At 33.2% G+C, this 25,560-nt stretch overlaps 1 protein-coding gene across 4 annotated transcripts; it reads left to right on the top strand.

Annotated features, from left to right (window-relative positions):
- LOC109837353 lies at positions 12 to 25,502 on the top strand. 4 transcript variants are annotated; one of them, XM_020405560.1, is made up of 7 exons: positions 925 to 1,227; positions 1,386 to 1,458; positions 1,549 to 1,622; positions 18,478 to 18,557; positions 23,364 to 23,461; positions 24,654 to 24,733; positions 24,824 to 25,502. In XM_020405560.1, the coding sequence occupies exons 4-7, from the start codon at positions 18,521 to 18,523 to the stop codon at positions 25,077 to 25,079; spliced, it is 471 nt and encodes a 156-aa protein (XP_020261149.1). In that variant the 5' UTR covers positions 925 to 1,227; positions 1,386 to 1,458; positions 1,549 to 1,622; positions 18,478 to 18,520; the 3' UTR covers positions 25,080 to 25,502. The 4 variants fall into 4 exon arrangements, with proteins under 4 accessions (XP_020261148.1, XP_020261149.1, XP_020261147.1 ...); XM_020405559.1 differs by lacking the exons at positions 925 to 1,227; positions 18,478 to 18,557 and adding an exon at positions 12 to 30; XM_020405558.1 differs by lacking the exon at positions 18,478 to 18,557 and having other exon boundaries at positions 928 to 1,227.

The following is a 25,560-nucleotide window of genomic DNA, read 5'->3' as shown; positions in this document are numbered from 1 at the left end:
CAACAGATCCAGGTGAGCTTGTCCCATTGGGTATTCTTTTTCCTTGGTTTGGGGTTTTGTCCCATTGGGTACTCTTTCATTTTTTAATGCAATGTTTACAATCCGGGGTACTCTTTTTCCTTCGTTTGGGGTTTTGTCCCATTGAGTTTTTTTCTTAATCTGTGTAGATAGGCTAAGAGAGGTTTGTTTCTTAATCTGTGTAGTTTTAATATTCAACAGTACCCACAAAAAAACATTGCAGAGTTGATGTTTTGGTTCTGCATACCAATAAATTTGCATAACTTGCTGAAATAACCTGCAGAGTCAGAAACTTATTACTAGAATACGCTCTGTTTATTTCAACAACATCCAAGCCTTTTCCCACCAAACTGGATTGTCTGCAAAGCAGGACCCGAAAATTAGTGAAGCAAGATGACCAAGTTCTTTCACTGTCAACTTGATGTCAATCCAGTTGAATTTTTATTTCATAGACGAGTCTTTTAAGAGCAAGCTAGGGTCCCAGAAGAAAGGTTGATGACATCAGGACATTTTGTAACTAGGTGGAGCTGCCTTTTATATTCATTCAATTTAAACTCATCAAGCCTTTTATATTCCTTTGGGAGGAAGCATGAAGACTCAAATATGTAGTTTTTATTTTTTAATGTAATGTTTACAATCCGGGGTACTCTTTTTCCTTCGTTTGGGGTTTTGTCCATTGGGTTTTCCCCAACTAAGGTCTTAATGAGGCCCCAAAGTGTTTTTCCTTGTCTTTTGTAAAATCTTATAATTTTAATAAAATTAATTAATTGATAATTTATTTATTTATTTGTTTAATTTGTTTAAAGGGGCACAATTGAGAAAATTTGCTCTTAGAAAATCCAGGACCGGCTCTGATATTTTAGATGAATGTTCTTTCTGCTCGTTTGATTCTTCATCCATATTTACTACTTTGATGAACGTGCGTGCCCGTGAGGCGTACTAGTATTATTGAACTTCTCTAAAACTCACCTCCTTAATATTCCTAAATCCTATTTCCATTGGGATTTTAGGGTAATATAACTATATAAGTACCCCTTAAACCCCTTTTATTCTCTGTAATGAAACCGCCGTCTGAAGCCGCCGTCTGAAGCTCGCCGCCTCACTTTTAGTTTCTCTCTATTATTCCCTCTTCTCCCCAAAACCCTCTCTGGAAACCCTAACTCCAAATTTGGCGGATCGATCAAAGCTCGTAGGCGGCCAAGCTTAGATGTAACGTCTCTTTTGTCCTTTTACGAGTTTTTTTAGTTATCAATTTCTCTGAACGTCTTTTTTTCTTTGAATTTGAAAGATAGTACTTATTTCTTGTCCCTCTCCACAAAATCTTTTCTGAAACCCTAATACTAAACGATTTCCATCTTTATTGGCAGATCGATCAAGAAATTGAGGAGATTTGAAGGGGGCAAAGGTTGGAAGCTGCAAATTTTAACGGCCACCTGTGAGGTATATTACATCAAATTACCCTAAATTTCCTTTCCCCTCTTTTCTTCTGAAACCCTAATGGTAATTCTAAAGGATGTTTTTTTATGGCAGATCGATGAAGAAATGGAGGAGGTTTGACAAGTTGATCGAAAAAAGGGAGGAGCTTGAAAGCGGTAACCTTAATGGCAAGTTGTCTGAACATCGTTTTACCCATTTCCCCCCCTAAATCTAGTTTGTTTCAGTATGTCTCATGCAACCAGTCTAATCTTTTATATGTTTTGGTTTACTGATTGCGTCGTCTTTTTTTCATAATCATCATGCTCTTCATTAGTTGTTATAAATGATGCATCAACTTTATAATTATCACTAGTCTTGGAGTTTGATATTAAGGTTGCATCAAAGGATCTAATCCTGGATAGGCTTTTTAAGATTGTTTATTATGAACCTGTATTAGCTCATTTATACTTTGTGGGTTCCACAAGTATATCCCCTTGGATGCATCTTGAATTTAGTCATACTATTGACCTGGTAAGATGTATTCTGGTTTGTTTGGACTTTTTGATAATTAGTTACACATTAATTCATGATTTCTTCACATCTAGGGATAACCTCCTTAGGCTTCCTCACATTGTTTTATTGGCTGTATGGATAATTATCAGACGTACTAACCCTTTATCCCAAATGCACTACTTGACTTCGTTAATTTTATGACCGTATATGTATATTATGTTTCGTAACCATATAATTTTTGTTGGCTATGAGCAATATAACTCAATATTATAGTTTAAAAAACTCTTATTTTTATTGGCTATGATTACCTTTCAATTTTTGGACATTTCACTTTAGTTCATTTTAATTTAAAAAAGTTCCAATTTCTCAAACTTTTTCATTCAAGTTTGAAAGTTTTCAACTGTTTAAATTATAAAATAACTTTTAAAAAAATTTAAATACCATTTTCACATGTTGACAATTTTTCCCCAATTTGTCAAACTTACAAGTTTCATAACGTTCCAATTTTTCAATCTTTTTTGAGATTTTATTTAATTTCCAAACTTTTCAAATTTTAAAACTTTTTTCAAGTTTTCATAAATCTACAAGTTTTCTTAAATATACATTTTTTCTACTTTGACATAACTTGTTGACTTGTTTTGCATTTCGCTTAGTTCTCCATACTTTCAAATACATTGAACTTTTTTCAGATTTTCAAACTTTTCAATTTCTCAAACTTTTGAACAACTTCTCAATTTATCAAGCTTTGAATGTTTCACTTTAATTTTCAATTTATCAAGCTTTGAATGTTTCACTTTAATTTCTCAAACTTTTCAATTTCTCAAACTTTTCAATTTCTCAAACTTTTGAACATATTTTCAATTTATCAAGCTTTGAATGTTTCACTTTAATTTTCAAACTTTCGAATTCCAATGTTTCACTTTAACTTTGATTTTCAAACTTTCCAGTTTATTAATCTTTTTTCAAGTTTTCAAAATTTTCAATTTCTCAAACTTTTTTGGCAACTTTCTAATTTCTCAAACTTTAGAACATTTCACTTTAATATTCAAACTTTCCAACTTCTCAATCTTTTTGACATTTCACTATAAAATTTTTGAAATAATCTTTGAAATATCTCTTATCTTTTTTCAAGTTTTCCCAAATCCTAATTCTTAGACCTTTTTGACATTTTACTTTAATTTTAGAATTTGTGAAACAAACTTCCAAAATTTTTATTTTTTTTCAAGTTTTCATGATTTTAGAATTTTTCAAATATATAGTTTTTCACTTTGACAATATTTGTTTTGCATTTTGCTTGGTTCTTTAAATGCTCCAAATTATTAAACTTTTTTTAAAAAACTTTTCAAACTTCTAATTTATCAAATATTTTGATAAGTTTTTAATTTCTTATGCTGTGGATAATTCTCTTTGAATTTCAAAAATTCCTATTTATTAAAAGTTTTTTTAATTTTACAAACTTACCAACTTCTCAAACTTTTGAATGATTCACTTTAATTTTCAAAATTTCCCATTTCTCAAAACTCTTTTGACATTTTACCTTAATTTTGAAAAAATCTTTCCTATTTCTCAATCTTTTTTCAAGTTTTGTTGGCTTTCCAATTTATTAAACTTGTTTCAAGTTTTCAAACTTTCCAACTTCTCAAACTTTGCTTTCCAATTTCTCAAACTTTTGGACATTTCATTTTAATTTTCGAACTTCCCAATTCCTTTACATTGTTTTACAATTCTCTTTATGTTTAAAACTTTCAAAATAATATTTTAAATTTCTCATTCTTTTTCAAGTTTTCACGGCTTTCCAATTTCTCAAATTTTTTTGACATTTAACTTCAATTTTTTGGAAGCAACAATTTACTTTTATTTTAATTTTTTTTGAAATTAACTTACCATTTTTAAAACTTTGTTCAATTTCTTAGAATGCTACAAGTTTAATTTATTAAAAATTTTAAAATATTCAATCTTGATGTAACTTGAGTTATTTTGTATTTTGCTTGGTTCTAAAAAAGTTCAATTTAATAAGAATTTTTCTAGTTTTTAAACTTCTCAATTTCTCAAACTTTTTGGCATCTTTCCAACTTCGCAAGCTTTTGAAAATTCTTTGATTTTTGGACTTCCCAATATTTTTCAATTTATTCAAAATTTCAAACTTTTTAATTTCTTAAACTTTTTGACAACTTTCCAATTTATCGAGATTTTGGATATTTTACTTTAACTTTCAAGCTTTTCAATGTATCAATCTTTTTTTGACATATCACTTTAATTTTAAAATCTCTGAAACTGTCCTTTCAATTTCTCAATATTTTTTCATGTTTTAATGGTTTTCCTATATCTCAAACCTTTTTGACAATTGACTTTTAACTTTGAAATTTTTGAAAATTTATAATTCACTTTGATTTCTAAAATATTTTCAATTGCTCAAGCTTTTGACAATTCACTTTGATATTTTGTCTTTCCGATTTATTAAACTTTTTAAAATTTTCATATTTCCAACTTCTTAAACTTTTTGATAACTTTCCAATTTCTAAAACTTTTGGACATTTCATGTTGCTTCGAACGTTCCACTTCGTCAGACGTTTTTGACATTGTACTTTAATTTTCAAAATTTCTAAACAAACTTCCCATTTTCTCAAACTTTCACACTATTTTCATTAGTTTACAGTTTCTTTTATTTTAACTTTGAGATAAATTGACCTATTTTGCATTTTTCTTAGTTCACCAAACTTTCAAATTTATCAAAATTTTTTCAAGTTTTGTGACTTTCTAATTTCTTTAAAAGTTTTGGAACTTTTTAGTTTCTCAAAAATTTCACTTGATTTTTAAAATTTATAATTTATAAAACCTTTTTCAAGTTTATGAAATTTCTAAATTCTCAAAACTTTTTGACAACTTTTCGATTTGTCAATCTTTTGCACGTTTCACTTTAATTTTCATACTTTTTTGACATTTCATTGTAATTCCAAAATTTTTTAAATAATATTTCCAATTTCTCAATCTTTTAAACTTTTCAAGGCTATCCAATTTCTCAAACCTTTTTGACATGTTAGCTTAATTTTCACATTCTCGAAATAAATTTGCCATTTTTTCAAACTTTTTTCAAGTCTTTCAAGATGTTGCAAGTTTTTCATACACATTTTTTAAAAATCTTTGACATAAATTGACTAATTTTGCATTTTGCTTTGTCCTCCAAACATTCCGACTTATCAATCTTTTTTTAAGCTTTCATACTTTCCAATTTCTCAAATGTTTTGAAACTTTTCAATTTCTCAAATTTTCTCAAATGTTTTGAAACTTTTCAATTTCTCAAAATTTCAAAGTTAACTTTGATTTTCAAACTTTCCAGTTTATTAATCTTTTTTCAAGTTTTCAAAATTTCCAATTTCTCAAACTTTTTGGCAACTTTCTAATTTCTCGAACTTTAGAACATTTCACTTTAATATTCGAACTTTCCAACTTCTCAATCTTTTTGACATTTCACAGTAAAATTTTTGAAGTAATCTTTGAAATATCTCTATCTTTTTCAAGTTTTCCCAAATCCTAATTCTTAGACTTTTTTGACATTTTACTTTAATTTTAGAATTTGTGAAACAAACTTCCAAATTTATTTTTTATTTTTTATCAAGTTCTCATGATTTTAGAAATTTTTAAATATATAGTTTTTCACTTTGACAATATTTGTTTTGCATTTTGCTTGGTTCAATAAATGCTCCAAATTATTAAACATTTTTTACAAACTTTTCAAACTTCTAATTTATTAAATATTTTGAAAAGTTTTTAATTTCTTATGCAGTGGATAATTCTCTTTGAATTTCAAAATTATCAATTTATTAATCTTTTTTTAAGTTTACAAACTTTTTAAGTTTACAAACTATCCAATTTCTCAAACTTTTGAATGATTCACTTTAATTTTCAAAATTTCCCATTTTTCTGTGAAGCTTATTTGAACAGAGAAAACTTAAGCGAATTGATTGAAAAGCTCAATATTATTGATAACAACTTCAGACTTATATAGCCTTGCAATCCTAACTGAAAATGAGAGAAAACAGCCCACAAATGCACGTACTATACTCTGTGGTAACAACTACTGGAAAGAGTCAAAAACAATCTTATATCCTTGGACAATAGGATTGCAAATTAGATTGCTCTCCTTCATGTCAAACCGATTCAACACTTCAGTTGCATATTTTCTTTGGCATATAAATATGCCATTTGACCTCTGTAGAACCTCTATTCCAAGGAAGAATCTCATTTTCCCTAAGTCAGTTATATCAAACTTTCTTCATAGAACGCTTAAACTCATACATCATATCTTCATCATTACCCGTGAACAAAAAAACATCAACATAAATACTCGCAATGAGAATCTTACCTTCTTTGCTCCTTTTGATGAATAAGGTCTGTTCACTATGACTTTTCCACTCATATTCCGGAAATACCGAAACAAAGAAATTTCACAGTCGGAACTACCAAAATGACCTATAAATCCGAGTATTAAGTTTACAATTCAAAAGAAAAACTCAATGAAATTGACCCTCAATAAAATAAGACTCAATTCGGCTAAACCAAGCTCTTGGAGCTTGTTTTAGTCCGTAAAGTGCCTCGTGCAGTTTGTACACCTTCTGCTCACTTCCTGTCTTTTCGTACCCCTTTGGTTGCTCCACATAGACTTCTTCACTTAGCTTTCCATGTAAAAATGCAGATTTGATATCTAGTTGATAGAGTTTCCAGCCTTTATTAGCAGCAACTAGCAAGTGCTATGATCATCCTCACCATGTCCATTCAGGCTACAGGCGCGTACACTTTTGTATAATCCACTCTATGTTGCTGTGGATAATCTTTAACCAATGTAGAAAATAGCGCGTTTCATAGCGCAAAATAGCGCTTAACGTAAAGTAGCGTTAACCTAACGCTACATAGCGTTTTCAAATAGCGCACGGACAAAATAACGTGCGCTATTTTAGCCATAGCGTAAGCTACGTAACGTAGCGTCGTGGCGTTTTGTAACGTAGGTTATTTTGTTTAATAGCTTGGATTGCTTTTAAAATAATTCAACGGCTGTGATTGACACTCCCACTTCTCATAAGTTATTAAATTCTAACAAAACCCTAACTCTTGCTGTCATCGTCGTCTCCCGCCGCCCCTTTCGACATCGTCGTCCTCTCCCGCCATTCAACTTCTGAAATTAGTAAGGTAAGTACATAATACAATCTTGAATACTGATAATCAGACTATGTTTCACACTTAAAGCCATAAAAATTAATATGTGTGGAAGGGTGAGCTTGACTTGTTCCCTGAAGTTGCCATTGTTTTACTCTTTAACATGATTAGCGTGAGAAATTTGATCTATTTGGCTGGAACACACGATGTTAGGTTTCGGTTATTGATCTATCGTCGAATTTCGCCTTTGGATTGATCGTTAAGGCAAACACGGTTGATTTTGTTGTGAAATTGTGATCATATATTGATTTGTGAAATTAAGAATTGCGATGATTATTCATATTTTTTATTTTGAATGTTATATATCTATAAATTATTTAAATAATAATAAATTATTTAACCTACGTTACGCTATGCGTTATCGCTATTGTAACCTAACCGGAGGTAAGCGTTACGCTATGCGTTATCGCTATTTTCAACATTGTCTTTAACCACCAACCTTGCTTTATGTTTGTCAACCTCTCCAAGTTCATTCCCAGCTGTAATTCAACTAACTTTCAAGTTTGGTTCTTCTCAATGGATTTAATTTCTCATCCATGGCCAATCTCCACTTCGGGCTCTTCACAGCTTCCTCAAAACTCACCGGGTCTGAAGATACAACAAACGTCATATTCACCTCTTCCTCTTCTGAAAAACTCCCACTTGATATCTAGTTGATAGAGTTTCCAGCCTTTATTAGCAGCAAGTGCTATGATCATCCTCACCATGTCTAAAAACCAAGCCTCTTCTCTTTTTGCGTTGTTCATCTCCACATATGACATTAACAAGAGCTCTTCTTTCTCATGTTGGTCTTTACCATCCTTTCGTCGGAACTTCTGTTCACGCACAATCAAAGAGCTTTGTAGCTCATCAACAGTGGGAGAATCGATATCCTTCGAGCAGACAATGTACAGTTGAGTTCAAGGTTTTAAATGTCGGTTATCGGAGATTTATCGGACTGTCAAAATTCTTATCGGATAGCGGAAATCGGGGATATATCGGGGATAAGTAGTATTTATCGGAGTAATATACTAGCAAATAATAAACAAACATAAGCTTGAAAAATAATATAATGTTAGTCAAAATGAAATAATAAACTAGCAAATAATAAGATAACATCAAGAATGAAGAACCATCTACGCATCTACATAATTATTGTTTAATCATGAGATTCATAAACTAACTTACTAAGTTGATATTTAGTAGTTATGAGCCATTATCAATATCCATAAACAAACATAAGCTAATCACCAATCAACCAAGTTCCAAAAGCAACAAATAGTTCATAATTTGTAAACATTTAAAGTGCAAATCCAAAAGAAAGTAAAAGCTCTCAAATCCTACTTATCGGCCGATAAAGCCGATATTTAGAGCCTACTTATCGGCCGATAAGTACCTTTATCGTCGATAACTCGCCGATAAACCTCAAAAAACGATAACCGATTAAAAATCCTACTTATCCTAGCGGAAAGCTCCCAAATCCGATAACTCGGCGATAATATCGGATTATCGGCCGATATTTAAAACCATGGTTGAGTTGTTTTGTTTAAGGGCGTAGGATTTTCTCCACAACTTTAACATCTTTCATGTCTTCTCCATAGTTTCGCATATTATTAGCAATTCATGTCTTCTCCATAGTTTCGCATCAGCTTGAGTTCATCCAGTCTTTTTCTGTGCAGCCGTCAATGCTTCTTCTGTTCCAGGTTCAGAGTACCCAGTTTCGAAGAGATTCCAGTATTCTTTGACCTCAGAAAATTTTCCATCAGCATACTCCAATGATCGTAATCTCCATCGAATTTGGGAATGCTAGGTTGAAAAAAACTAGTGCTGCCATCTCTCAATCTCTCCCTAAGTTTTTCACTCTCTTTCTCTTGTTAGGATACTTCTGTTCCTAACCTCAAACTCAAACTTTTACTATCAGGTCGTTGTGCGTGTGCTCTTTCTCTTGTTAGGATACTGCAGTTCCTAACCTCAAACTCAAACTTTTACTATCAGGTCGTTGTGCGTGTGGCTCTGATACCAATTTGTGAAGCTTATTTGAACAAAGAACTTAAGCAAATTTATTGAAAAGCTCAATATTATTGATAACAACTTCAGGCTTATATAGCCTTACAATCCTAACTGAAAGTGAGAGAAAACAACCCACAAAAGCATGTACTATACTCTGTGGTAACAACTACTGGAAAGAGTAAAAAAAACAATCCTAAATAATAGGGATTTATTCTAACAAGAGATTGAAAGTCCTAAACTCAAGCAACTACTTCCAACATTCTCAAACTCTTTTGACATTTTACCTTAATTTTAAAAATTTTGAAATAATCTTTCCTATTTTTTAATCTTTTTTCAAGTTTTGTTGGCTTTCCAATTTATTAAACTTGTTTCAAGTTTTCAAACTTTCTAACTTCTCAATCTTTTTCGAGTTTTCATGACTTCCGAATTTATCAAAATTTTTTGACATTTTTCTTCTATTTTTTGGAAGCAACAATTTACTTTTATTTTAAATTTTTTGAACTTACCATTTTTAAAGCTTTGTTCAATTTTTTCGGAATGCTACAAGTTCGATTTATTAAAATATTTAAAATATTTAATCTTGATGTAACTTGAGTTATTTTGCATTTTGCTTAGTTGTAAAAAAGTTTAATTTATTAAGAATTTTCAAGTTTTTAAAATTTTCAATTTCTCAAACTTTTTGGCACCTTTCCAACTTCGCTAGCTTTTGAAAATTTTCTTTGATTTTTAGACTTTCCAATTTTTTTTAAATTTATTCTAATTTCTTAAACTTTTTAATAACTTTCCAATTTATTGAACTTTTGAACATTTTACTTTTGACTTTCAAGCTTTTCGATGTATCAATCTTTTTTGACATATCACTTTTATTCTAAAATCTTTGAAATAGTCCTCTCAATTTCTCAATCTTTTTTCAAGTACTAATGGTTTTCCAATTTCTTAAACCTTTTTGACATTTGACTTTAACTTTGAAATTTTTGAAAATTTAAAATTCACTTTGATTTCTCATATATTTTTAACTGCTCAAGATTGCTTTCTTTTTCAAGTACTAATGGTTTTCCAATTTCTTAAACCTTTTTGACATTTGACTTTAACTTTGAAATTTTTGAAAATTTAAAATTCACTTTGATTTCTCAAATATTTTTAATTGCTCAAGCTTTTGAAACACATTTTTTTCTAGTCTTTCATGATGTTGCAAGTTTTTCAAACACATTTTTTTAATCTTTGACATAAATTGACTAATTTTGCATTTTGCTTTGTCCTCCAAACATTCCGACTTATCAATCTTTTTTTTTTGCTTTCATACTTTCCAATTTCTCAAATGTTTTGAAACTTTTCAATTTCTCAAAATTTCAAAGTTAACTTTGATGAAAATTTTCCAGTTTATTAATCTTTTTTCAAGTTTTCAAATTTCCAATCTCTCAAACTTTTAGGCAATTTTCTAATTTCTCAAACTTTAGAACATTTCACTTTAATATTCAAACTTTCCAACCTCTCAATCTTTTTGACATTTCATAGTAAATTTTTTGAAGTAATCTTTGAAATATCTCTATATTTTTTCAAGTTTTCCCAAATCCTAGTTCTTAGACATTTTTGACATTTAACTTTAATTTTAGAATTTGTGAAAAAAACTTCCAAAATTTTTATTTTTTTCCAAGTTTTCATGATTTTAGTAATTTTCAAATATATGGTTTTTCACTTTGACAATATTTGTTTTGCATTTTGCTTGGTTCTTTAAATGCTCCAAATTATTAAACTTTTTTTAAAAAACTTTTCAAACTTCTAATTTATCAAATATTTTGGAGAGTTTCAATTTCTTATGCAGTGGATAATTCTGTTTGAATTTTAAAATTTCTAATTTATTAATATTTTTTTAACTTTACACACTTTCCAATTTCTCAAACTTTTGAATGATTCACTTTAATTTTTAAAATTTCCATTTCTCTGTGAAGCTTATTCGAACAGAGAAAACTTAAGCAAATTAAAAGAAAATCTCAATTTATGGATAACAACTTCAGGCTTATATAGCCTTACAATCCTAACTGAAAATGAGAGAAATCAGCCCACAAAAGCACGTACTATACTCTGTGGTAACAACTACTTGAAAGAGTAAAAAACAATCCTAAATAATAGGGATTTATTCTAACAAGAGATTGAAAGTCCTAAACTCAAGGAAATACTTCAAACAATCCCTCCCTTGAACTTATTGCTTTTGACAGGCAATTAGTTCATCTCAGGGACAGTGCACACTCCAAGTTCTTCATGAAACTTTTGGAAAACTTCCAATTTTAACGGCTTCGTCATCAGGTCTGCAACTTGATTTCTTGTTGCACAATAAACTAGATCAACAACTCCTTTAGTAAGATCTCTGAGAAAGTGAAATCATACATGTGTTTAGACTGACCATGTAAGACAGGATTTTTGGATAGTTTAATAGTAGAATTGTTATCACACATCACCACAGTGCTTCCTTCTTGTAAATGACCAAGTTCTTTCAATACTCTTCTCATCCAAACAGCTTGGCAAGCACAAGCTGCTGATGCCAAAAACTCAGCCTCGGTGGTTGATAAAGTAACAATAGGCTGCTTTCTTGATGACCAGGCTACTGCACCTTCACTCATCATAAACACATAGCCAGAAGTGCTCTTTCGATCTTCCACATCACCTGCATAATCACTATCTATGAAAGCTAACAAGTTTCCAGCTCCTCCCTTCTTGTATAGGATTCCATAATTCATCTTCCACATCACCTGCATAATCACTATCTATGAAAGCTAACAAGTTTCCAGCTTCTCCCTTCTTGTATAGGATTCCATAATTCATGTCTCTTAAATATCTCAATATTCTTTTTGTTGCTTGAAAGTGTAATTCAGTTGGATTTGCCATAAAACGATTAATCAGACTTATAGTGAACATGAGATCAGGTCGTGTGGCTGTGAGATACATCAGGCTTACCACGATTTGCTTGAAATAAGTCTCATCCACTTTGACTCCCTTCTCATCTCTGTCTATCTTGTACGCTGGAACAATGGGATTGCAAACTAGATTGCTCTCCTTCATGCCAAACCTATTCAACACTTCAAGAAAAAAATGTTATAATTTAGCTTAGAATCTCTCTCGTTCATCCCACTAGTGATGTAACTGTGTCGGTGGGCGTGGCATGTGTCCAGCTGATGGCTGTGGGTCACGCGTGATCCATCTACGTGTGATACCCCAATACCAACATATATACGTGGTATAGTCAACAACTGTGGGCCTCGTATCCTAGATGAAATCCCATATTTGAGCTCATCTGTCTATGTAGGCTGCACGGAATACGACCCAGTCGGTATGGTGCGAAGTAGGTCATCGCCGACGATCGATCTGCTCGACAGGATCTGACATATGCTGAGAGAGCGTAAACTATCGTAGCACACGGTCAGGGACATGCATCTCCATGATCTACCAACAAATCAATGGAACTCTAGCTCTCTACAAGTAGGGAGTATCTCGGCAGATGGGTGCAAGAGAATGCATATCGAGTTCCGGCGGTGTATAGGGTCTCCACTTGAACTGAAATAAAATAAAACACTTATCAGTATCAACAACAAAACTATAATATTCATAACGATTGAGATTTATATTTACATGTTCGTGTTGGAGGCCATCAAGCTCATTTTGGTAAAACTCACGATGACGCGTCATTGATCGGTACTTAGCGTACCGCACGTTATACCTATATGCAGAATAAAGAATATATAAGTACAAATTCAATACGAATAAAATTTGTGTGTACAATTATATCTGTACGTCAAAGGAAACTACCCCTGTAGGTCATAGTGCATAAGTAAAGTAGGGCGTCCAATATGAATGCGCTCCCATGACCAAATCTGTATCAATGTGCAGCATCCCTTGAATTCTTTATTCTGCATCAGGGATACTCTACCCAGTTCTCGATACAAGTATGCCAACACCGCATTGCCCCACGATAGTGCGCCGCCTATGACAAAATCCTCCAGCAACGGTAGCCATCGTGCATGTACAAGAGTCTTGCTCATATCAGGAAAAAACACCCACCCTATCATGTGTAATATGTATGCACGAGCATGGAACTGAAGCGTCTCCATACTGGCATCCTCTGATATGTCGCCCTGAAATGTTTGACGAAGCCACGATAGCTTCATTGCACCACTCCTCAAGTCAGGAACCAGGCTAAGAAGCCTAGCACATACCTCCGACCAACTATGATCATCGGTGCCCGTAACTGTCGGCCCATCGACCCGGAGCCCAAGTATAACGGCCACGTCCTGTAAGGTGATGGTGCACTCCCCTATATGCATGTGAAAGGTATTGGTCTCTGGCCTCCACCTCTCAATCAGTGCAGTGATAAGCGGCTAATCAAGCCTAATATATCGAACCGTTGAACACTCCCGGAAACCGGCCTGAGAGATCAGCTCTAGAACTCTCGCATCCTCAATGACCCAAGCCGAATGGCTCTGGAAATGCTCGATCATGGTGATGTCTGGTACGGGCTGCACGTCAAAAAGAATTGATTAAGTATAATGCAAAAATTAAAATTAGTGCCAATGCTAAGGAATATATACAAAAGATGTTTTACCTATCCTGAGCCAATATGGTCTAAAACGTGGCTCGCCTGAAGGGTCAAAACGTCGGGGCGTATCGGTCCCAGATCCATAATGAATATAACTGAGAATAATATTAGAAGACAATGTACAGTGTGTTAGATCTTTCTGATGAAATACTCACCTAGTTATATATAAACAAGAAACGAATGCGCAACGTGAAGAAAGCAATAACTTGAAATCAAACATTAAATTAATATAACATAGTACGAAACGATACAAATTACAATCACAAATGACATACGGAAACAAACACAGATCGAAATTGCTACAAACTACAATCACAAATTACAAACACAGAACGAAACCGTTACAAATTACAATCACAAATGACATACGGAAACAAACACAGATCGAAACCGCTACAAATTACAATCACAAATTACAACATTAACGCCTAATCCTAGCTGGACAATTATTTTTGTTATGGCCCGGTTGATCGCATCTACTACACTTATTTCTCTAATCCTAGCTGGACAATTATTTTTGTTATGGCCCGGTTGATCGCATCTACTACACTTATTTCTCCTCCTAACTCCTTCATTATTTTTGTTATGGCCCGGTTGATCGCATCTACTACACTTATTTCTCCTCCTAACTCCTTCACGACCATCATCCATACAATTTCTAATTCGTACGGAATGAGGGCGCCCCGTCGACCTTTTACACAAAGGAGGTAATATCAGTGGCCCATCTTGTGTCCAATGTTGACTATCATATGGTGGACAAAACACTCTTTGTACGTTTGTCGATAGTTGTAAGTAGAATACCAAGCCACGACGAACTCATAATGTGAAATCCTCGCACCACCTTGTAGATCAGAACAAGCCGCGGCAACATGTGAATAAGGAATCCATTGTAATTACGGTACGTTGCAAGTGCACGTACACGTGTGATCCACTAACATGTTAACTTTGTAAGAGCGATTTTCTCTATGTGATATTTCATCAATGACCTTCCATTCATTAAAACTGTATCTTACGACATGAAAGGATAGAGCTTGCACAATCCGAGCCGCTAACATTTCATCATTCTTCGGTGTGAGCTCCGAGCGAATATTTTCACCAAGTTCGCATCGTCGTAGAAAGAAGTTATTAAGTCTGTAGAATGTTTTAGCAACTAGTGATTATATTAGCATACCGCGTGCTCCCCTGAGCACGCCATTGAAACTCTCTGAAGTGTTCGTAGTCATCACACAGAACCGTCTCCCGTCATCTTCACATAAAGCCCACTTATCAATATTGTGTGGTCCCAAACTAGTTTCGATCCAGTCATGTGTAGCTCAAGAAATAAACTTAATCCTTTCTCGTATTTGGTCATAAACTAATTTTGCTGTTGCACAGCTGGCTTGCTAAAGAAGATCTTGAACCTGACCGTTTTCATATTTCTTCTTAAAGTTGTCCCTAATATGTCGCAAGCAATAACGATGTGCATGTGGTGACGGGAAATAACGTTGGAGTGATCTTGGAATTCCTTTCATCCTATCAGATATGAATGTAATCGGCCGCGCCCACACACTAGGGATATGATATCTAATGCATGCAAAAAACCACGTCCAATTCTCTGTGTTTTTAATATCAACCACTGCAAACGCCAAAGGAAACAAACCACCATCCGCGTCAACTCTGGTGGCAACAAGCAAAACGTTTTTGTACTTGCCGTATAAGTGGGTGCCATCAATGCTAAGAAGAGGACGATAATATTGGAAACCCTCAATACAAGGCCCAAATGCCCAAAATACACCCGTAAATCGTCGTTCTTCGCCATCAAGAGGGTCTGATGAAACTTCATATACAGTCCCAGGATTTTTTCTTTTGAGTGCTTCAAGATAATACAGTAAGATCTCATAAGATTTGTCCCAATCCCCAAATATTTTTATCATCGCCTTCCTGCTAGCATTCCAACACTTATTGTATGATACATCCAAGTTGATCGCTTTATGCACTAAAAGACGAATATCTTTCGACCGTAGATCAAGATCCTCCCTCAGATGTGGTAAAATCAATCTATATATAAAAGAAGAGGACGCATGCTTGTTATTCATCTCCAATCGAGGATTGCTACATATGTGGACTCCGTTGTACGCCGTGATTTTAAAATGCCCACCTACTCTTACACCGAACGTGAATTAAGCTTCCAAGGACAATTCACATTCCCATCGTAGTGTCCACCAAGATCTTCATCTTCACCATCTTTGTGATAAAAATAAACCATATTATAGCTTGTTGTGTTATTTTTTGTTGGCCTAAACTTGACATTTTTTACAATGGCATACGAGCGAAGCATATGGATCAATTTCTCCTTACTCTTATAAAGATCTCCCTTCACGAATGAGAAGTCCTCGCCCTGTGTATCATGACCGCTATTAGTGCTAATAGGAACATTTTCCATCACGTAGTTATTAATCCATTCTTCTCCTTGAAGTTCATCGGGTGGCGGATCCTCTAAGACAACATACTCATTATTAGCATAACACCCGTCAATGTGGTGGTTGTCCCCTTCATCACGATCTATCAAGGTCATGCTATTAATTTGTAAGCCCTCCTCTTCATCATCATTCTCAGATTCAACACTTGCATTATCTTCTTGAACTCCCGTGTTAGTATCGACCGCATTCGAAGTGCCCACAAACGAAGGACCGCTCATATATTGTGATTGTGTCCAACCTTCATCTTGTTTGAGGAGATAAAAAAGCCAATGGAATCAACATCAGGGTCCTCCAACATGCGGGAATACATTCCATCATAATTCAACGATTTGCCCAAATTCCTTTGATGTTTTTCAATTAACAATTCGATCGAACGCTTCTTGTCATGTAAGACTCCAATGAGACTCATATCGTAGTCACTTGATATTTGAATGCCGCTTGTCTTGTTCTCCACAATAGGATAATTATAAATAACATTGAGGTGATACTCACGTGAGTTGGTTAATGTAAGTTTGTGTAATTCATTAACCAACTCATCGAAAGTACACGATTTTGTTATAAACAACGGTCTCGTCACACCTCCTTCATAAACGCACATATTATTTTCGAGGTAGTTAATCTTCCTATCATACGAACACAAAATTACGATTCGATCATTCATTATTACCTCTGAAGAGTAAAACATTCAAGATCAATATTACATGAAAAGACTTTAAAAATTTATTGTTACTTACCATTAAATCCTATATCAATTTTAGGGAACCATAATTTTACCGAAATTCATATATCGATGTCATACATATGTAGTAACACTAATTTTTTCATTTTTGATAATTTTACCTCCAAATCCATAAAATTATTTACTTTTTCTTCACAAAATTCATAAATTATTCACAATTAAATTCTAAAAATCTAATTGATGTCATATAACACTAATTTTTACATTTTTTATAATTTCACATCCAAATCCACAAAATTCACAAAATTATGTAATTTTTCTGAGCAAATTTCATAAATTATTCACAATAAAATTCTAAAATCAACAAAATTATTGATAACACTATTTTTTAAAATCAATTAGATGTCATACATATGTAGTAACACTATTTTTTATATTATTGATAATTTACCCTCTAAATTGACAAAATTATTTAAGTTTTCTCCACAAAATTCATAAATAATTCACAATTAAATTCTAAAATCTAATTATTTACATGTAATCACCATGAAATAGTGAGAAAATACAAGAAATTAAGAGAATAAATAATTTTAGGAGGAATTTACCTTCACTCTGTCGAACTCCGGCGACAACGACGGTTCCGACGATCGGAATGAGGTGCCGGCGGTCAGAATGGGGTTCCGGCGGTTGGAGTGGGGTTCCGACGGTCGGAAATGGGGAGAGGCGGTCAGAAATGAACTGGCCGGCGACGGTTGGGACGAGGGAGAGGGCTAGGGTTTGGGGCGGCAGCGTGAGAGAGAGGTGAGATCGGGAATGATACGCGCGCGCTTATATAGGGGTGGCCGAAACTCCACGGGAGTTGAACTCCCGTGGAGTTACAGGCCAAATTTCCCAGAGAATCGCTCTCGAGCGATTCTCTGGGAAATTTGGCATGTAACTCCACGGGAGTTCAACTCCCGTGGAGTTTATTCACGAAATTAAGCTTCACGAGAGTTGAACTCTCGTGAAGTTTAAAAATATGCTAAACTTCACGGGAGTTGAACTCCCATGAAGTTTCGTAATTTTTTTTTAAAAACCGACATGGTTTCAGCGACAGGGCTGAAACTAGGTTGGATTTTGAATTTTTTTGCAAAAGCGGTCGTTTTTTTTGAAAATAAATAGTGGAGGGGTTGGTTTTGAAAATTTGTCCTTTCTCGTTTCCCATTATCGGCTCCTTCAGCTCTGATTAAAAGTGTTCCGCTCCTCTGCTTCTCCTCTTTCGCCTCTGCCTCCTTTAGATACGACTCCAATTGAATTCTAGGGTTAGGGTTTTCACTGTCGTTCCTTGAATCTCGTCGTCGACTCTTCAGATCTGACCATGATACCCATATAATTGTCGTTCACAACTCCCTCCAAGCTCGGCGTTCCTCGAATCTTGTCGTCGACTCCTCCCTCGAAGGTCGCCATCCCTTGAAGGTCGTTGTCAGTCGAAGATCGTCTTTTACTCCTCCCTCGACTGTCTTCCCTCTCAAGTTATCAAAATGTAAGTTGAATCTTAAACTTACTATTAATATTGATTTTTAATTTATGTAATTGCTAACGATTATTCTTTATGCCTTTTACAGATATTTCCTCTCCTCTCTTTCTTCTCTCACCCCTTTTCCTGCAATGCCTATTATTTTTCGGAAGAAGAATAATTCTGAAGGTAATTTATTTATTTGTTTATTTTTCATAAAGTTAGGGTTTTAGGTGAAGAGTATGTTTTTTATTTTCAGATTTGTTGAATTAACCTTCAAAGATTGATAATTTCATTCTTTCATGATCTCAAAGACATGATCTTTCATTTTTCATTCAATTGATCTCGAAGACAGAAGGTAGGTGGTGCAGCGTTAGAGTTTTGTCCTCAAGGTTTGATCTTTTAGCCTCTTACCGGTCTCATGGAAAATTTTGAGTTTTTTTTATTATTTATGAGGATTTATTTATTTTTGTCTTTGATTATAGTTTTGTTAATTTTTACTTAACTGGAAAGATGCTAGCTTTTTTCATCTTTTTATTGTAAAATAAAAACCTCACTATCCTAAAAACTAAAAACCAATCCTCTCCATTGGATCTAGATTCATCCAACGACTTAGATTATAAGACTATTACAGCTGCATAAGGGTAAAATTGGAACAATTCACTACATTAATGGTGGCTGGCAACATTGGAAACTGGAGATAATGATTAAAATCAAAAATACAACACGTCCTCTCTCTCCAAAATCACAACTCTCTCTGTCTTCAACATCTTCCTATCCACGGTCTTCTTCAACCTTCGTCTTCAACCTTCATCTTCAACCACTGTCTTCAACCTTTGTCGTCGTTAAATTATTTTGACGCTTTAATGGTAAGTTTATGAAATTTGTTTGATTTTTCGTCTAGAAGTTTTAGTTTTAACCTTAAAGATCGTAGCTTTTTGTTGTAAAACGTGAAATATTTCACCTTTTAGTCTGAAAAGTTTTTTGTTTTTTGAAGAAACCAGTTGAAAAACGAAGACACGCATGAGTGAATCTAGATTCACTGCAGTGAATCTCGATTCACAGCAGTGAATCCAGATTCAGTATGTGAGGTGTTTGTTTTTTACCATAAAAATCGTAATTTTTTGCTTTAAAAGGTGAAATCTTTTCATGGTTTAAAAATTTATAGCTTGTTTTTTACCATAAGTTTCTTATTCTTTTTGTTTAAAATTTTATAGCTTGTTTTTTACCATAAGTTTCTTATTCTTCAATATAATCCAGATTCAATGGAGTGAATCCAGATTCAATGGAGTGAATCCAGATTCACTGGAGTGAATCCAGATTCACTCCAGCGAAAGCTTGGATGGTTAGGATGTTTTTTAATGAATTGTTGAAGAAATAAATACATGTGCTGTAATTTCGAAGAAATAAACACATGAGTGAATCTAGATTCACTGCAGTGAATCCAGATTAAGTTATGTGAGGTGTTTGTTTTTTACCATAAAAATCGTAACTTTTTGTTGTAAAATGTGAAATCTTATCATGGTTTAAAATTTTATAGCTTGTTTTTTACCATAAGTTATTCTTTTTGTTTTTTATTTTTGCAGATTTGCTATTGTTTGATAACGAGTTTCAGTCCAGTGAATCTGGATTCAATTCAGTGAATCTGGATTCACTCCAATGAATCGAGCTTCAATATAATCCAGATTCAATGGAGTGAATCCAGATTCACTCCAGCGAAAACTTGGATGGTTAGGATGGTTTTTAATGAATTGTTGAAGAAATAAATGCATGTGCTGTAATTTCGAAGAAATAAACGCATGAGTGAATCTAGATTCACTGCAGTGAATCTAGATTCACTGCAGTGAATCTAGATTCACTGCAGTGAATCTAGATTCACTGCAGTGAATCCAGATTCAGTTATGTGAGGTGTTTGTTTTTTACCATAAAAATCGTAACTTTTTGCTGTAAAATGTGAAATCTTATCATGGTTTAAAATTTTATAGCTTGTTTTTTACCATAAGTTTCTTATTCTTTTTGTTTTTTATTTTTGCAGATTTGCTATTGTTTGATAACGAGTTTCAGTCCAGTGAATCTGGATTCAATTCAGTGAATCTGGATTCACTCCAATGAATCGAGCTTCAATATAATCCAGATTCAATGGAGTGAATCCAGATTCACTCCAGCGAAAGCTTGGATGGTTAGGATGATTTTTAATGAATTGTTGCTGTGTTCTTCATGCGAAGATGGAAGATCAAAGCTTGATAGAAGATGGAAGTGAGTTACAGAGAGTATTAAAGGACGTGTTGTATTAAAGGACGTGCTGTAAAAGTGAGTTAGAGAGAGAAATGGGGAAGTGAAAGGACGTAGCACGTTGATAGTAAGAGAGAGTATTAAAGGACGTGTTGTATTTTTGGTTTTAATCATTATCTCCAGTTTCCAATGTTGCCAGCCACCATTAATGTAGTGAATTGTTCCAATTTTACCCTTTTCACATTGTTTTTTACAGCTCATGTGTATTAAATTTGTCTATATTTACAATTCCGCCATCGAAATGTAGGCTATTGGATTAGATAGATTGGAGGGTTAGGATTGGTTTTTAGTTCTCTAGGTTTTTATTAGAACCTCTCCCTATATATATATATATATATATATATATATATATATATGAGGATTTATTTATTTTTGTCTTTGATTATAGTTTTGTTAATTTTTACTTAACTAGAAAGATGCTAACACACACACACACACACACACACATATATATAAACTTAGTAACTGTTTTTTAGCTTTTATTACATGTTAACTGATTCTGGTGGTATATTTGCATAGTAATCTTTGATACGTAGACATGCAAATGCCAGACTTCTTCTTAACCCGTTGCTTTCTGGTACCTGGATTTTGAAATTAGGGCTAATGTAGTATTTTCCAGATAATTTGTGCATAATAAACTTTTTTCCTTGAATTTTTCGTTAGATTTCTGTGTATTCAAAGCTATCAAAGTTATTATATATGTTGAATTTTTAGGTGATTTTTGTTGTCTAGATTTGAAGCAGTTTTGATTATTCAGAATTTGTTCTATACATTAAAGGTAAATTTCATTAATTCCGAATTATTTAAATTTTGTATCCTTATTTCCCTTCGACTATCTGGTAATTTATTTATTTTGGTTTTAATGTAAGCCACAATCATATCTTTCTCTAATTTCACACAAATTTACAAACTGGGATAAATGTTACATCTAAATGTTATGGCATGTAGTTTAGCTAATATGTTGTCGAGCATCCTTGATAAAACATGAAGTGTTTTTTTTATTTTTTTTGTTTTTTTTATTTTTGTTTTGTTTTGTTTTGTATTGTTTTGTTCTTTATAGTGGCCTTTGACCTGTAATAATTGATTGTATGGATTTATTGTATATTGTTGCAAGTTATGTTTCTGTAATAATTGATTGTATGGATTTATTGTATATTGTTGCAAGTTATGTTTCTTTGTTTAGGCATCAAAGACTTCCTCAATGAATGTTTGCTAGTATTGTATATTGTTGCAAGTTATGTTTCTTTGTTTAGGCATCAAAGACTTCCTCAATGAATGTTTGCTATCCAATCTATCACAGATGAATTGTTTAATGTTATGACATGAAGTGTTTTATTCTTTTATGTGGAATAAAATAGATTTATATGCTTGCATGTGACTAAAAATTTTAAGCAAAAAAACAGCTACATTTGTTCTCAATATGTTGGTACCCTTTGTGATGTTGAGTTCTTGTTTTGTAGAAAATGTTGTAAATTGAGCAATTTAATCGTAAATTAGATCATTTTCACGTTGGATAATTTACTGCGATTTATTTACTTTTAAGAGACTGTTGAAATTAACGAAAAGAGATAGATAGTTGAGTGACACAATATGGGTTGGAAATTCAAATATTTGGATCCAAAAGAAGCGTGTTACAATTCGAATTGGGTGGATGGCAAGCTTACACAATGTACAAGTGAGAGAGTTCGAGATAAAGAAAACTTAAAGTCTCTGTCTCATGAGAAAAACAAATCCTACTCAACCCAGGGTGTGCTTGGTAATTCTTTAAATCTAGGTTGGGTTTGAACTTAGTCCAGTTTTAGAGTGATTTGTTGGTTAGTAAAAAGTGGGCTAGAAGTGACCCTGATTACTTTAGTTTAATTTTGGGCGTCTAAACTAGTTTACTTGTAGGCTTGCGGGTAATTGATCCACAATTAAACTTGTTCGGCCCATAACTAGTTCAAGGATCACATGTGGTCTAGTATCCCTAAACACATCCTAACAAAGTGTTATAAGAAGTCCAAGTCTTATTAGCGTTGGAAGAATTACATGAGTTTTTTATCATCTTAAGTGGGTCAAAAATATAATCATATTTATAAAAATATATGTTATATCTTGTCAAACTTTAAATAACATTTGATAGGAAAATGAATGAAATATATGTCTGGTTAAATTCTGTTCGTTTATAAGCTATATAGCGAATTATCTGTTCAATGACTAACTATAGTAAATCAAATATAATCGAATTTAGTATAGTTAGTCCTTGAAAATTTATATCACCTACAAATTTATTAATATTGTTACTCTTCCATCTTATTCGGGAGTTTTTTTAATCTCCCAAGGACATTCTAGTTATTTATCGTTAACAAGGCGTGTATGCTTTGTGAAATTTTTTGAAAGGGTGTAGGGCTTTATGTGAGAAGTCAAAAGTTCAGGGGTTCTTATAGGGAAAAGTTTTGGTGAGATTTGCCCTCTTTTCGAACTTTTAGGGGTTTTCTGATAACATGGTACAGATTAAGGGGGGTTGGTTTTTCTTTTTAATAAATTTATTTATTTTATGAGACAATATGCATTTAGCCGCCAACCCCGAAAACCCCACGCCGTCGATCCCTCAAAGTTCAAAATTTTAATCACAATCCGAGGCGATTCGGTTCGATCCTTATCTAGTTCGTAGGGTTTCTGTGTTCTTCATCTTTTACCATTCGTTAACAAAGAATTTTGCAGAAATTTCGATTTGGGTCCAAAATCTGAAGGCTATGGGCGCGGAATCGAAGTTAAAAGCAGCTCCTAAAGTCGTGAAATTGAACAAGGCCTTGAAATTGGTAAGGGAGGGAAAAAACTCACATTTTCTTGGTTTCTCAGTCTTTGCTCTATTGTTTGCTTATTTAATCTAATTTTTGTGATTTATTTGAGAACAAAAGTTATCGAAATATTGTGGAAAATCAAGCTGAACTTATGAGTAAGCAACGATGAAGTTATGTTAGCAAAAATTATCATCGAAATATTGTATCGCTTTTTCCATGGAATCGTATATCAACAAAGAGACCTGTTTATTATTGAGTATGTGAACTATGGACGCTGATTATTATTATTATTATTATTATTATTATTATTATTATTATTATTATTATTTCCCCACAGAACAAGAACTTTAGTCTAAATGGATGGAAAATGTTAATCCTTTGTTCTATCTATGTCAACCATTCAGTGTTAGAACTTAGTACCTAGAAATTCTAAATTTAGATATCGTAGAGTTCGGTAATCCTTTTTTGCATGCATCGGTTTTCTTCTAATTTTTGAGACAACGCGTTTTGTATATCTCCGAATGCGTACATTAAATATTCATTCTTTATATAGAATTCGACTCATTATGTCTTTCATCTCACACTTTCATCTATAAGATGGTCATGCTCATGATTCTAGAATTAACTGATTGTAATCAGATCTGAAGAAGCCTACAATTTACTGTATTTCCTTGCTTTGTTGTTACAAATTAATTGTTCGAATCAAAGTTTAAATTGAGACTAAGCACTAGTCATCACGAACTCAGGGATTTTTAGCTGGAGTTTGTTTGTTCTAGTTAAGCTAATATGTTGATGTAAGTGTTATCTTTAAGCCTTTTCTGTTGTTTGTATTAGTATTTTCTTGTAGGATAGAATAACAAAAGAAAAACAGATTTGTAATTTTTTAATATGCGAAGAAGGAAGTAAGAACTAATCATCTTTCCCATTGAAATAAAATCTTTATTGTAAATGAATGAGTAATGTCCTCACGATAATCCTTTCGTTTGTCTATGCATGCATCAGTTTCTTCTAATAGAGAGTGTGTTTATTTTGTAAGTGTCTATGAGTTTATTAGGTATCCATGCTTAGTGCCATATTGATATACATGATTCTAGAAACAATTTATTGTGATTTTAAACATATTTGAAGCATACAAGCAGTACTTTATTTCCTTGCTCTTGTTGTTACAACATACAATTTTTAACTTTTAAGACATTATATATGTTGACAGGCTGAATCATGGGTGAGCAGTATGAGCGGATCAACAACAGAAGAACATAATCAACTTGATTTTGTGGGTCGACCTCCAAGGTTGTTTTCATTTTTATTTCCTAGTACCTTCATTATGCATATATAGATATTCTACTGGAAATTGAGCTTTGTTTGTAAATCTTTGTGAAGGTTGGGTCTAGGAGCCAAAGAGACGCCAAAGGCAAAATCAGAAGTTTATGATCCTGTCGAAAGAAAATTGTTGGGGAAATTGCATGCATGCAAGAAATCATCCATTAAAGATGCTAGAAAAGGCAATATTGTTGAAGAAAGTGTAGACAGCGAAGAGGAGGATGATGATGATGAGCCTCAGAGCAGAACGAATGCTTTTGCCAAAAAGAGAGCATTGCCTCCAATCACAACTCCACAGTCGAAGAAACAAAAATGAAATGTTCAGACACTAGACAGTCTAATCCTAAATTATGTGTTCTTTTATTTCTCCACTTCGCACTAAATTTTACTAGCTCCGCTCATCCTAAGATTTTGTAGTTGATCAGCAATTAAACATGCAGAAGCTTTGTCAATTGTATACTTGTGAAGGATGTTTAGGATCGTTATCTATAATTATAGAAAATTACTTGTTCTATGTTTAACTTGTAAAAGAGCTTGTTGTAACCTTTGTCTATCTACAAAACTAAAACTAGAGGGATAGCAAGTTCAGAACAACGATACTATGAGGGGTCTATCTGCAGCTAACCTCTGATATTGCTATTGCTTCTGTAGTCGTTGTTGTCATTGTTGTTATTATCGTCATTGCCATGTCATTGTTAGTTGCAACTCATTCTTCTTACTGCTATATGTTTTTTGATGATATTATGTCTACTCTTAACACGCTGTTGCTATTGAGGAACATTTGGAAGAAGATTCTG

The sequence above is a fragment of the Asparagus officinalis genome, chromosome 4, assembly GCF_001876935.1.
Source record: "Asparagus officinalis chromosome 4, Aspof.V1, whole genome shotgun sequence".
In the NCBI taxonomy this organism is placed as follows: domain Eukaryota; kingdom Viridiplantae; phylum Streptophyta; class Magnoliopsida; order Asparagales; family Asparagaceae; genus Asparagus; species Asparagus officinalis.
The sequence above is the reverse complement of the archived record's forward strand: the minus strand, read 5'-3'. Positions and strand labels throughout refer to the sequence as shown.

Excerpts from the sequence above, each read along its gene's own strand:
- LOC109837353 (XM_020405559.1), top strand. The coding sequence starts at position 1,553 with ATGAAGAAATGGAGGAGGTTTGACAAGTTGATCGAAAAAAGGGAGGAG. Across the intron at positions 23,462-24,653 it reads TGAACAAGGCCTTGAAATTG|GCTGAATCATGGGTGAGCAG; the intron begins GTAAGGGAGGGA and ends ATATGTTGACAG. Across the intron at positions 24,734-24,823 it reads TTTGTGGGTCGACCTCCAAG|GTTGGGTCTAGGAGCCAAAG; the intron begins GTTGTTTTCATT and ends ATCTTTGTGAAG.